This window comes from Medicago truncatula, chromosome 1 (assembly GCF_003473485.1).
Source record: "Medicago truncatula cultivar Jemalong A17 chromosome 1, MtrunA17r5.0-ANR, whole genome shotgun sequence".
In the NCBI taxonomy this organism is placed as follows: Eukaryota; Viridiplantae; Streptophyta; class Magnoliopsida; order Fabales; family Fabaceae; genus Medicago; species Medicago truncatula.
In genome coordinates, this window is record NC_053042.1 from 55,243,386 (window position 1) to 55,257,446 (window position 14,061).

The 14,061-nt window shown below is 33.2% G+C and overlaps 2 protein-coding genes across 4 annotated transcripts; one reads left to right on the forward strand and one right to left on the reverse strand.

Moving 5' to 3' along the window:
• Positions 1 to 3,791: 3,791 nt before the first annotated feature.
• LOC11445523 (WAT1-related protein At3g30340) lies at positions 3,792 to 6,470 on the forward strand. The gene is made up of 6 exons (XM_003592662.4): positions 3,792 to 4,033; positions 4,570 to 4,626; positions 4,720 to 4,836; positions 4,944 to 5,346; positions 5,688 to 5,839; positions 5,938 to 6,470. The coding sequence occupies exons 1-6, from the start codon at positions 3,843 to 3,845 to the stop codon at positions 6,056 to 6,058; spliced, it is 1,041 nt and encodes a 346-aa protein (XP_003592710.2). The 5' UTR covers positions 3,792 to 3,842; the 3' UTR covers positions 6,059 to 6,470.
• On the reverse strand, positions 4,411 to 9,597 carry LOC11424652 (pentatricopeptide repeat-containing protein At5g08305). Of its 3 annotated transcripts, XR_005643907.1 has the most exons (4): positions 9,372 to 9,597; positions 7,121 to 8,912; positions 4,921 to 5,248; positions 4,411 to 4,802 (listed from the first exon to the last, which is right to left on the reverse strand). XR_005643907.1 is itself a non-coding variant. In XM_003592663.4 (2 exons), exon 2 carries the CDS (start codon positions 8,840 to 8,842, stop codon positions 7,190 to 7,192), a length of 1,653 nt encoding a protein of 550 aa, XP_003592711.1. In that variant the 5' UTR covers positions 8,843 to 8,912; positions 9,372 to 9,597; the 3' UTR covers positions 7,060 to 7,189. The 3 variants fall into 3 exon arrangements, 1 of the variants encoding a protein (XP_003592711.1); XR_003007794.2 differs by lacking the exon at positions 4,921 to 5,248; XM_003592663.4 differs by lacking the exons at positions 4,411 to 4,802; positions 4,921 to 5,248 and having other exon boundaries at positions 7,060 to 8,912.
• Between the last annotated feature and the right edge of the window lie 4,464 nt (positions 9,598 to 14,061).

Consider the following 14,061-nt stretch of genomic DNA (forward strand, 5'->3'; position numbering starts at 1 on the left):
CGAAAGCCTGGAGATTTCAGCACAAGGAGTGCCAAAACCCCTGCTAAAAGAGTCAATTACAAGAGTGCCAAAAGGCCAAAACATGAACAAAATAGAATGCTACCCTATTACATAAATATTCCTAAGCAAGGTAAAGGGTTCAATCACCATGAATGGTAGGAGAAACCAAAACTAGGTCGGTTCGCTTTCAGCCACCAATATGATTGGAGCTTAACTTTATCTAACAATTGATTAAAAGAAGTTTCTTTTTATAAATATATGTGATATATTAATAAAAATATATATGAGTATATGTTTGTTTTATGGGAATATATTAATATATTCTTATTTCTGAAATTTAATGGGAACTATATATTGATAAAATACAAATGAGTATATGAACTATATATTAACAAAAATATATCTCACTATATGTTTTTTTACGGAAATATGTTAGTATATATTTATTTATGAAATGTATTTTCATTTATTAGCTTTTTAATATCGTCAATACTAAAACAAGAACAATATTATAATATACTATGATTAATCATACTTCAATTTTTTCCGTTGTTTTTTTTTTTAAATGTATCACTAAAAAAATCATTGGAGTGTACAATTGTAACACGGCACCCATTTTAATAACTACAACGAGTGATCGGTTTTAATTAGTATTTTTTTTAATATCTCTATTTAAACACCGCGACTGCCTAAGTTTTATTAATATATTAATAAAGTATATGTGGGTGCATGGACTATATATTAATAAAAATATATATGATTATATGTTTGTTTTACGGGAATATATTAGTATATTCTTATTTCTGAAATCTAATGAGAACTATATATATTGATAAAATATATATGAGTGTATGGACTATATATTAACAAAAATATATCTCACTATATTTTTTTACGGGAATATGTTAGCATATGTTTATTTATGAAATATATTTTACGATAACAATATTATATAATACATTAGTTATGATTTTTCATGGATTATTTTTATTTATTAGTTTTTTTAATATCGTCAATACTAAAATTTAATACATATTTGTTTATATTAAAATTTAATTATTTTATAATTTTTCATTACTACCGATCAATATATACATTATTATGCTTTAAATACTTTACATACTTTCACCATGGACCAAAAAAAAAAATCATTGTGCCAAGCGCAGCCGAGACGCGACACGCGGCAGAGTCACGGCCATACAGCGCGGCGAATCTCGACTAGTTTTCAAGATTTCAATATATGGTTTTAGGGAAGGCAAAAAAAACTCATTGCATGTTGGTGTTTGTGGGACGAGTAGCTTAATGGACATCCACGTGTATAATAAACAGATATTTAACTACTTGTTATTTTACGGATATAGATTTGATGGTACATGCGACCGTGGATATCTATACCGGTTAATAAATTAGATAAAATACTAATATATGTGTCTATATCTATATATATATATATATATATATATATATATTATATATATAAAAATAATAACCCTAGTTTGTAATTAATTGAAAATTCGTCTTATTTTCTCTCTTTTTTAGACGTTGATTGATTGTAAATTTGCATGAATTTCAAGAATGTGTATATAGGGACCATGAAGTTTCTATGGATCATGAAATTTGCAAGATTTTTAAAATTTGAATAAATTATGTATGAGTTATGAAATTAAAATGGATGCTTATCAGTTAGAGTTTTTAGATAATTAAAAAAAATATATTTTTTCAAAAAGCCATGGATATCCACGAATATCTATAGGTACCTTAATACTCGTAGATTGTCCGTATGGCGATACATGCACAGATACGGGAATGAGTATCGTATTTATCCAACAGGACGGGGATGAATATCATATTAGTTGTATCCATGGATACCTCCATTGCCATTGACATCTCTATATGATTTTATTTCAAATATAAACCATTGCCTCCATAAAGAAATATAAACAAATAAGGTAGTTAAAAAGTTGATGTAATTTGACTAAATTTGTAACCACATACATTAACATTTCAACTACCTTATTTGTTTATATTTCATTCTAAATTGAGTAGTATTGTTCAAATCTTTAGTTCTCCATGCATGTTTTCATATGAATTTTAGATTTAATGTTTCAAAATTCATATGCAAAAGGATCAAAAACACAAAAATGATGTGAAAAAGGATAAAAGACAATCGTTATATAAAATTAAGTTAAATGACGACGAATGTAATTTTGTCAAATTCTTTTCTAACTTTAGATGGCTTGTGCTTTTTAAGTAAGTTCTAATTTATTTATTTTGTTACAAAATGGTTCTTTTTGTCAGAAAATATTTTACCATGGTACTACTTTAATCAAACTCAATTAAAAAATATTTGTGTAAACGTTTAATGTAAAGTTGGTATATCCAAACTCACCGCTCTCAAAAACAGGGTTCATAAGTTTGTTATTCAATATTCTTTAAAAAAAGACTACTACTTATCCTTGATTTAAAATAAAATTGATCGATTACTTGAATTATAATTAGGTTAAATAATGTTTACTCATCTGCCATTTACACCTTTTGATTTACGGAAGTAAGAGGTCTATAATTTTTTTAAGATGCTAAATTATCCTCTTCAAACTGGCACCGAAGAGAATCAAATCTAAAACCTTAAAGAAGAACACATTTCCAGGTTCAAAGTCAATACCACTAAACTAATCCAAATGGGTTAGTAAGAGGTCTGTAACTATAATGGAAGGAATGCCCATTTTTATTTTTTAAATCTTGTGAAAATCCAAGCACAAATCGGATTCCCAGAATATCAAACTCAAAGTACACCCGCTTTATATTTGACCATATATGATCAAACTAGTACATTTAATTTAACCATATTTTCCATGCCAGTTATTGCATTCCGTTCAAAGAGCACCTTTCAACTTTCTACTAGCTTCTTTCTTTTGCCAAGATTTGATATCTTGTTCTTGCCAGTAATATAAAACTAATAAATAATGTAAAAAAGATTCCCAAATATCAAAAGGAATTGGAGACAATGTCATATGTGTCTCTACTTTCTAATGATGCTTACAAGTCACAGCCACTTAGAAATTTTATCAGAAGAATAAGAAGCTAATGGTTCAGAATTGTATCATATTTTTTTATTAATTTAGATTATATTCATTCACAAAAGAAACCAATTCCATTTAAAAAAAACGATTATTCTGAAATCAATCTAGCAAGACAACATGTAAAACGTGATTTTATCATCACTTTATTTCACTGATCTTAATTCAAGTAAGTGAATGGGACAGGAAAGGAATGAAAAAAAATATCGCAAAAGAACTGTAGAATGTCGCCAAATCATTAGGCTAATGTCAATTGTTGCAACCGTTAATAGTCGCACATTTAACGAGACAAGGTCTTAAAATGACATTATAAGTGGAGACGATTCTCAGTTTACAACTCGATTTTGAAAGAGTTTATTTAGACCCAACTTAAATTTTAAGATGATAACAGAGTCTGGATCAAGATACATTATACTACTCCCGCTATCAGACAACTCGTGTCACACTCCAAATGTCAAGTTTGAGATGTGTGAGGGGTGTTAAGAGACTCACATAGACAAGATAAGACTTAAAAGTGAGTTTATAAATGTAGACAATTATTACCTTATAAGCTGATTTTGTACGAGATTAGTTAGACCAAATGGAAGTAAATGATGAACACTGACGTGCTAAATGGAAGTGCTCATGTGATGAAGGAATATATCATCATGTTTGTTCCACTCTCATATGAGGTTACTTCCTCTATATATTGAAGAAGACCACAAACTTCACACCATTCCTTTCAAAACTTAACAACAAATTACAAAATTGAAAAAGGAAAGATTCATGATGTCAATGAACTGTCATGAATTGTGCAAACCAGTTACTATCTTGATTCTAGTGAACTTAGCTCTTGCTTTTGTCAATTTACTTCTTAAAATGGTTCTCAATGAAGGAATGGACTACATGTCCATTGTAACATATCGACAGGCTATTTCATTTATCTTCATGGCACCTATTGCATGGTTCTATGAAAGGTACAAATCCACAATTAAGCGTTTGGTACAACTTATTCATAATTTGTTTGGCCTTGTTATATTTTTTTAATAACTTTGCCCTTATTTATTTAGACATTGCTAATTAATTAAGTGTTTGCTTATGTATAAGCTATTTCAATAATAAAATATTAAATAAAGTCAAACAATTTTTATACAATTCATAAGCTATTTTAGAGAGCTTAGGGATATATTATAAGTTGTTTCCATAAGCTCTCCCACCGGTATAACAAGTGCTTATACAGTAGATAAACTCAAATAAGCCTTAATTCAAACAGATCATTTATGTATGGCATTAACACCGAAAAATGATTATGACTCGTCTGTTTTAAGAATAGTTTATGAAAACAACTTCCAACTTAAACGAAAACAATTTAACTTTATTTTGTCATAAATTATAAAAATAACTTACACAAGTGTTTGTTTATTCCACGGTCAAGTAATAAGCTTGAGGTTAATTTATCCTAGAACTATACATAATACTAGGACAATATAAAACAGTATTGCACTTTTTACAGGAAACACAAACCGGAGGCTCACATAATATGTCTCCTTTTTCTCTCAGCTCTTATCGGGTATGAATTCTTGGGACCATAGAATAAAATTCTAGTTCTGTACTAATATTTTTTTAACTGTCATAACTGTAGTTATTGACTAAACTTTTTCAGTGTAACACTCCCCCAATATTTGTTTCTTCTTGGACTTGAGTATACATCTGCCACATTCTCTTGTGCATTCCTCAACATGGTGCCTGTATTTACGTTCATCATGTCACTTCCATTTGGGTAAGTTAGTTAAACAAAAAGATATATACATGTCCGTAATTACTTGATTGTGGAATATAACTACAATAACTTTTATTTATTTACCTTTTGGTTTGAAAATTTTCTAGGATAGAGAAGGTGAACATGAAAAGCAAGAGTGGCAAAGCCAAAATCTTGGGAACTATTGTGTGCATTGGTGGAGTTTTGTTATTAGCCCTTTATAAAGGAATTTCCTTTAACAACCCACAGTCTCAACATGTAGCAAATACATATACAAGTGTACCACCAGCTGCAAAGTTAGAGAAATGGATTATAGGTTCAATACTTCTGACTGCAGGTAGCCTCTTGTGGTCTTCATGGTTTGTTATACAAGAAAAGATTAGCAAAAAGTATCCATGTCAATACTCTGGCACTGCTATTTTGTCACTTTTTGCTGCTATTCAATCAACAATATTAACTTTGGTCATCAAGAGAAACAACGCCTCATGGATCATCAAAGGAAAGCTAGAAATAATGTGTTTAATATATGCTGTAAGAATGCTCTTTTCGAGACATAGATACATCTTGTAGAATATTTTCGAAAGGATCCAAATTTGCTACAGTAAAAAATTTCACGCAATTGCTTAGTCAGCATATTGAGGTCGTTGGATCAAAATTGGCCAGTCATAATTCAAGTTCGGTATTTTAGTGTTTTTAAAAAACATCAAATTTGTTTGCTTTGTGCATCGACTGATCTTGATTCAACGGCCACCCATGTGTTGAGTGAGTGAATTGTGACGGCAGCAATCCAAATCCTTTTCAAAACTATCTGTTAAGCTCATGTCGTAATATAGAAACTTTAGAATTCAAATTTTTGATTTATTTGATCCCAGGGAATGGTGGGGTCAGGCATGTGCTATGTGGCAATGTCATGGTGCGTCAAACAAAGGGGTCCAGTTTTTACTGCAGCATTTACCCCTCTTTTACAGATATATGTGGCTGTCCTTGATTTCTCTATACTAAAGGAGGAAATATACTTAGGAAGGTTGATTTCTTTTTCCATTTTGTTTTTTAGTCTTCTAAGATTCCCATACCTTTTCTTTATTCCATTGCACCTAATGTATCCCTATCTACTATAAGCAGTATTGCAGGATCTGCATTGGTTATTGTTGGCATGTATATTCTTTTATGGGGAAAGAGTATGGAGGGAGAGCAACGTGTCATGAAGGATACACAAGCAAATCAAGATGTAGAATGTCAATGACAAATCCACCAATCACAATATGAATGAATACTATTGTACTATACTCTGTAATGCAAGGGATAGTCAAAATTATTCTCTAAGATATAGAAAAGTAATAATAAAATAAAGGGAAATGCTAACTTGAGACCTTAAGGCACAAACACAAGTTAAGAAGCCAAATATAGAAACATAATCTTGGAAATTGTGTATTCATTATTTTAAAAAGTTTAAAATTTTATTTTGTTAAGTCAAAACTTATGTTTTAATTCCATTTTTAGATCATTAACTTGTGCCCCAAGTTAGCATGACCCTAAGATAAATGCTTCGTTTACTTTTCATGTATCTTAAAAAACTGTGCTATACAAAAGTTGTTTCACAAAAGCATGTAGAATGGTATAACAGTATTAGACTATTAAGTATTTTGAATATTTTCGTTCAAAAGCATAACGGACAGCCCTCATCAATACCTTACGATTTTTTTATGATTATTTTGGCTGCAATCCTTAAGTAGATTCTATCAAATCACACAAACATCTCCAACAGAACTAAAGACATCAACATCAGATTTGTGATGTTAGGATATAGGCGACTAACAATGTCCGCAAGTCATAGTTATTCTCCTATCAGTATACTGGTATGAAAGGCCGAGAATCAATGCAATGGATGCCTATCACTATCAGTTTCAACTAATATATTTTCTACCATATTAGAAATAATCTGAAATAATAAGAACCACTATTTCCATTGATTACCATCAGTTTCTGGTAGGAAAGAGGCTGATTTTCTTTTATGTAAATCTTACATATATAAATTATTGACTCAATTTTGTGTCCACAAAAACATGTAATAAACATGGTCAACAAACTGCCAACAATTTCAGAACCATCGGGTTTTTCAAGGCTTTTATCTAGTTATTAGTTATTACTAATTAGAGTGCACAAATTTGTTTTTACAATGTGTAATGGTAGTTACACTCCGTCAATTGTCAGCCTGTAACCGACGTGTTGCATGGATTTCTAAACTGCATTAAAATATGAAGACATTTACTTGAACGCAAAACACAAAAGTATTTTGATAACTTACATTAAAATCCAGGTTCTGTGCAATAACTCTTCCACAACAAATGTTAACTGCTACAGACATTAATGCAATCTACTCAAAGAGAATCAAATCATCTTCAATTGATGTATCATTCAACAAATTATCCTCCTGATTGTCTTGGGGACAACCATGTTTCATTTGACAGACAACAAAATGTAGCATAGAATAAGTTTCATCTGAATCAGGGTGTGTTTTATCGTGAGCAATAAATCTATGATGGATCTCAGATATTTCAACAAAACTAAACCCGGGTGATTTTTTCACCCCTCTTCTCTCCATGGCTTCTCTCATGCTTTTTGAATCATCCCAGCGTTTGACAACTGCATAAACATTTGACAGGCCAATATATCTTCCATCATTGTTTGGATCTAGCTCAATAAGCTTCCTGCCGACTGTTTCTGCAAGATCAAAATTTCTATGGTTGATGCACCCGCTAAAAATAGCACCTAACATGGAAGCCGTTGGTTCTATGGGTATTTGACATATAAATTGGTATGCGGTGGTTAATTGACCTGCACGCGCCAGCACATCTACCATGCAAGCATAGTGCTCACTTGTAGGTGTCATGCCACGTTTTACAAGGCTCTCAAAGAAGTTCCATGCTTCTTTAACTAGTCCTCCATGGGCACAAGCAGCCAACAGACAGAGGTATGTGATCTCATCAGACCGGATACCGGCCATTTGCATTTCCTTAAACAATTTAAGAGATTCTTCCACTAACCCATGTGTAGCAAGACCACCAATCATTGCGTTCCAAATGAACACATCGGTTTGACTCTTAGAGATGCCGCGAAAAACAAACAAAGCCTCCTCTATTGCCCCGCATTTAGCATACATGTCCACCAGAGAAGTTTGTAAGACCATTGTCATTGGTAAAAGATTGTCAATAATGTACTGGTGCATCATCCTTCCCTTTTGTAGAGCACCAAGGTGTGCACAGGCAGACAAGACACTGACCATAGTCACTTCATTGGCTTTGGGACCAACAGCCCGCATCTTTTCAAAGACAGCCATAGCTTCCCTGTACTCCCCAGCCTTCACATAACCATCAATGAAAGAGCTCCATGACCGAACATCCCTCTCTTGCATAGACTCAAAAACTTTTTGAGCCATGGCCATTTCTCCACACTTAGCATAGCCGTCCAACATGGAATTCCATGAAACCAAATTTTTCCCCTGCATACTCTCAAATACTTTATGAGCCCACATGATATTCCCACAAGAAGCATACATGTGAATCAAAGAATTCTGGATAAATCGATCAGACTCATGCCCAGTTTTTATAATTTGGGCATGCACCGACACACCACTTTTCTGTTTTGAAAGGCGTGCTGAGGCCTTCACGAGAAATGGGTATGTTAAGTAGTCTGGTGCAACCCCATGCCGCAACATCTTTAGAAAAATAGACAGGGAATGGATTGGATTTTTGCTATTTGAATAGCCTCTTATGATTATATTCCAGCTAAAAATTGTTGGACTGGAAATCTGGGAGAAAACCCTGTAGGAATAATCAATGTCGCCTGAATTGGATAGAGCGGAAAAAGAAAGAATTTTGAATATAAATGAGTATTCATGAGATAAACCATAAGAAATCCCAATAGCATGAAGTTTCTTCAGTTCAAGCATTGATTTGCATTTATCAAGGAGGCTGAGCAAAGTTCCATTTATATTTGCAGTTTTACACGACGGTGACACACCAAGCATTTACAGCTATATCTATTTTGTCACACCCCCAAGTCCAACACTTTTAGTGTATGTATCATCCGAGTAAAACCTAGTGAATGCAACATAAACAGGAAGTCAAATTATGATATAATAACAGTAGTGATGGCCCAAGCCAAACTAAAACAAATCAATAGAAAAAATTACAATATAATGGCAGTTTTTCTTCGTGTAGTTTTCATTTAAATTGAGCAGAGAAATTTAATCAAACACGTAATATGCTTCATTCTCTAACTTGTTTTATGTAATCATCTATAATTTTCTAAGCAACAAAATTACATGCAAAACTAGAGTTAAAACTTAAAAGGCTCAATGGTAATGCATCTGAATTGATTCAAATGCTGTCAAATTTGTTTCGGTCATTTCATCAAACAGTTTGCAAGCAGAAGTTCAACCAGTGATTCAAATATATGTATACGTGCCCATTTCAAAAAATAAAAAGCAACACAGTAATAACACTGAACAACAATAGCGTTGGGATTGTTTGAATAGAAGTTGTGAAGAGAGAAACCTTGTAGAGAGCGTAAAAGAGAAATGGCCAATTTGTAACGTTTGGAATGCAGACAAGTAGAGACGAGAGTGTGCCCACACCACAACGTATAAGTACGTGCTTGGAGTAAGTTGTTGTTCGCCGCGGGTGAAGGTGTGAAATACGAACAAGGAGTGGGCACCGAGTTGGGTGTTAGTTTGGGAGTCTTGACAAGAGTTTGAGATCATGACCTTAGACTCTAAAGGAGAAAAATCATCTAATATTTACCATAAAAAATTGAGAGTGTATATCCAAATTCGTGCATGGATTTGCACGAATCGGTCAAAAACGTCCCCCAATTAGTCGAAATGCACGCTTAGTCCCTGAATTTAACAAATGTCAATCAAATTGGTCATTCCGTCCAAATGGTCCGTTAGTGGTGCTGAGTTGTCTTCCTACATGGCTTGTTGTCTTGTACACGTGTACAAGGACGAATTTGATTGAAACGCATAAAATTTCAATTGTACTTTTGAATTCAACTTTTCCTGCTTTTCCAAATTTACCCTTGTAATACCTATACATTTTCATGATCACATTTCAGCCATTCCATCAAAAACATCCCTGGTCGTTCTTCTTCCTGCCTAACCCTTCATCATCTTCATCAACATCATCTCCGGCGAGGAACGTTGCAAAAGAATTAGTTTTGATATAAGATTTCGTCATTTCAAAAGGTAACGCCGTTCCTGTTCATTTTCCATTCAATCATGTTTGTTCTCGTTCATTTTCTCCTTTTTTGTGTCCGTTTTTGTGATTTTCGTTTTGAGCATTTAGGCATTCATTTTCAATTTTAAAGTTCATTAGATGCTTGCTTTGATGTTCATTTTTGTTTACTTTGACTGCGTATTTTAGATTACTGATATTAGGGTTTTGAGTTGAAGACGTAAAACATAAAAATTGCATGTTTTTATGTTTGGTTACTAAAAATTATGAACATTAGAGTAGTTATGAAGAAGATTAGTGGTTGATTAAAATAGTTACTAAAAAGGGTTATTTTGTACCGATGATTTGCATTTTTATGTTCTTTTGATTGTGAATATGACTGATGCATTGCAAAATCTGTAGGATGGATATCACGTTAATCCTGCATCATGGTGGTTGTTTAGAGCGAGATGAATATCGGAGGCTAAATTATGTTTGTGGTGAAAATTGTGTGTGGGAAAAAATGGTGGTTGATGTGCTTTCTTTGTGGGACATTGAGAAAATGGTGAAGCATTGTAGAGGCTACTTCAAAGTATTTAAGTTGTGGTACTTCAAGCCGTTCAAAGGTGCTGAAGAAGATCTTAATATATGCTTGAATCCATTGACAACAGATAAGGAGTTTTTGGATATGGTGAAAGCTGGAAATGTTGGAAATGTACCAGGAGGGACTGTTGGAGAGAATGCAGGAAATGCAGAAAATCATGTTGCTGAAAATGGTGGAGATGTTGCAGAAAATGTTGGAAATGTTAATCCTGGACATGTTGTAGCTGGAAATGATGGACAGGCTGCACAAAATGTCAGTGTTGGAAATGTTGCAATTTAGGGACAAAATGATGTCAATGGTGTTGTAAATGAAGCAGTGCTTATACAAGTATGAATGTTAGATTCTAAGGATCGATTTTCTAGTAAGTGTAGAAATTCAGGGACTAATTTGATTGAATTTTTTTATTAAATAGGGACTGATATGATTGAAACTGTTGTTGCAGTGTGTTCCTGCAAAGAGGTATGGCATTAGAGGTCCAGTTATTTCAAATGAGAGGCCTAAGCAAACACCGGTGAGGGGTCCTGCACCATCACATCCAATTGCTCCTGACGTTGTTCGAGTGCCATATCCAAATTATGGTCCATCTGGTTCAAGTCAACCTAAGTTCATGGAGTTTATCCCAACCCCCGACTTTTCCAATGAACTGAAGCTTGATGCATGCTTAGATTGTGCTTTTTGGAATATTTTGCTTTGTTTACATTATGCCCTATAGTTGGGTTCTTTTTGGCTATGTAATATTTAAGAACATCCTTTATGACTTATGACTTGTTAATGCCCAAATAGTTGGGTTGCTTTTGCCTATGTAATATTTCAAACTTAAGACATATGATTTATTTAATGATATTTTCAAGGATGAAGTTGCGTGTTTTGTCATTTTTAATTCGTTTGCTGCAAATATATGCATCAATGATCAACTTGTAAATGTTTATATAATTCAAGGACTTATTTGATGTTTTTTTGAAATAATTTAGGGATCAATTTGATAGCAAGTAAAAATTAATAGGGATTGTATTTGAAAATATTTTCTGAAATCAATCAATTTCGTCCTTGAAATTTTTTGTCATTATACATCAATTTAGTCCCTGCTTATGTGGCATCTGACATGGCAACCCATCTGAGATGTTAACAGCCACGTCATCACCGTTAACGCCCCAAATGGACGTATGGACTAATTTGATTGACGTTTGTTAAATTCAGAGACTAAGCGTGCATTTCGACTAATTGGGGGACGTTTTTGCCGATTCGTGCAAATCCAGGGACGAATTTGGGTATTCACTCAAAAAATAGACTTATAAAATTTGAGTAAATAGACAATTACCCTTGAAATTGTAAGTTTTGTCAATTATCCTCCTGAAATTGCAAACGTTAATCAATTTACCATCTCTGTCAATTTTTTTTTGTTAGTGAACACAACGTTTTGCAAATACTCCCCAGAAATTTTGCATTTATGTGCAAAATGCCTCCAATTTTTTTTTTGTGTGTAATGAGAACTATTGCCCCCGAGACTTTAATCTTCTATAGAGATTGATTGAACATTCATAATTGTTTAGCCAATTATACTATCAATACATTCATGAATTGTCTCCAAGGTCTTCCAAACGACACTTTCTCGGATTGCTATAGTATTCATGATATATTCCATACAATGCCTAAAGATTGGTCAATGTTAACTTTTAGTCTCATTGCTTGCACCCCTAAGTCTTGGCGGTGTTTGTGTACATACAATGTGTCTTGGTAACCATGAATTCCACGTGAAGTGTCGTTGATAGGCTAGTTTCATGACCAGTGGTGTTTTGGAATGTAATTGATTTGGCAATGAAATCTTTACCAAGGGTTTATTGCTGGGCAAGCTGTGTTCTTGGAACTAATGTTATAGGCATGAACTTAGAAGCAAAGACACGAATAGAAACACTTTATTTCATTCATTATCGTTTTAAAATTTCACCCTCTTTCACCCACAAACAATTATGGATGTTCAATCAAGCTATATAGAAGATTAAAGTTTGGGGGGCAATAGTTCTCATTAGACATAAAAAAATAAAAAAATAAACAAGTTTGGGGGGCATTTTGCACATAAGTGTAAAACTTCAGGGGGGTATTTGGAAAACGTTATGTTCACTAACAGAAAAATTTGATAAGAGGGTGTAAATTGATTAACGTTGTGCAATTAGGAAGGTAATTGAAGTTTTGTTAATTTCAGGGGGTAATTTTCCATTTACTTGATAAAATCTGTTTTTCCCCTTCAAACTTATGCCCACTTGTAGGAGGTGTTCTCAGATTAGATTGAGTCGATTTTGGTTAAATTTGTTATTCGATTCGGTCAAACTTAATTGTTGATGTAGGCTAAAAAAACTCTTTTTTATGTCAAATCCAAATTAAATCGATTCGATGATGAGTGGGGTTTGAGTTCATGAGTCGATAAACATAACTTAAAAAAAAATACATAATTAAATGGGTGGATTCTAGGGTGATGGTTTAATTAAGTCCCTTACCGGTGGACCATGAAAAATATACCATTAAATCTTATTAATGGCTAAGATTTTTTAGATATAAAAATGAGAACATCTACATATTCCGGCACACAATCTTTAACCCCACTACCAACAATTAGGTTTTCCTAAGCATTTTACTATGATTCATCAATTAAATGTTAGTATAACCCCAAAAAAAAAGGTGCAGAAAGAAGATGGTACGTGAGCGGGAACAAACAAGACAAAAGAAATTGATTGCCGATTAATTCAATTTGGTTCATATGCATTGACTATCATCAGTCATCACGACAGCAAAAAAGCATTTCATCCATGCCAGGTCATTGAAGCATGAGCACAACATCTTCCAATCCTTCTATTCTTCATCATTCATGAATATGAACAAAATGAACACGCTTCAATGACCTTTGATTAAATCAAATTAAAATACGAGATATGAAATATTCATGAATGACCAAAACTCGTTTAATTTTTGTAATTTCGTTTAATTTATTTTAATTTATTCATGAATATGAACAAAATTAACATACTTCAATTTGTTCATCATCCAATCCTTTTAGAGCATTCATCGATTCTAACGGGGGAGGTAGTACTGTGTGTGGGAATGTGTAGATTTTCTTCTTTTTTATATTGACAAATATGAACCTTTGATTAAATCTGATGGTATATTTTTCATGGTCCACCGGTGAGGGATTGATTGAACCCTCGCCCTATAATCCACCAATTAAATGATATTAAATTGGCTCCACTATATCTCAAGAAGTTGCGATTTTCGTCCCCTAACTAATTAAAATACAAAACAGCCCCTTATATATTGAATTTTTGGCAGTTTTGGCCCCATAACTAATTAAAATACAAAACAGCCCCCTATGTATTGGATCTTTGGCAGTTTTGCCCCCTAGGCCAATTTTGACTCGGTCAACGCTGACATGGCACTTCA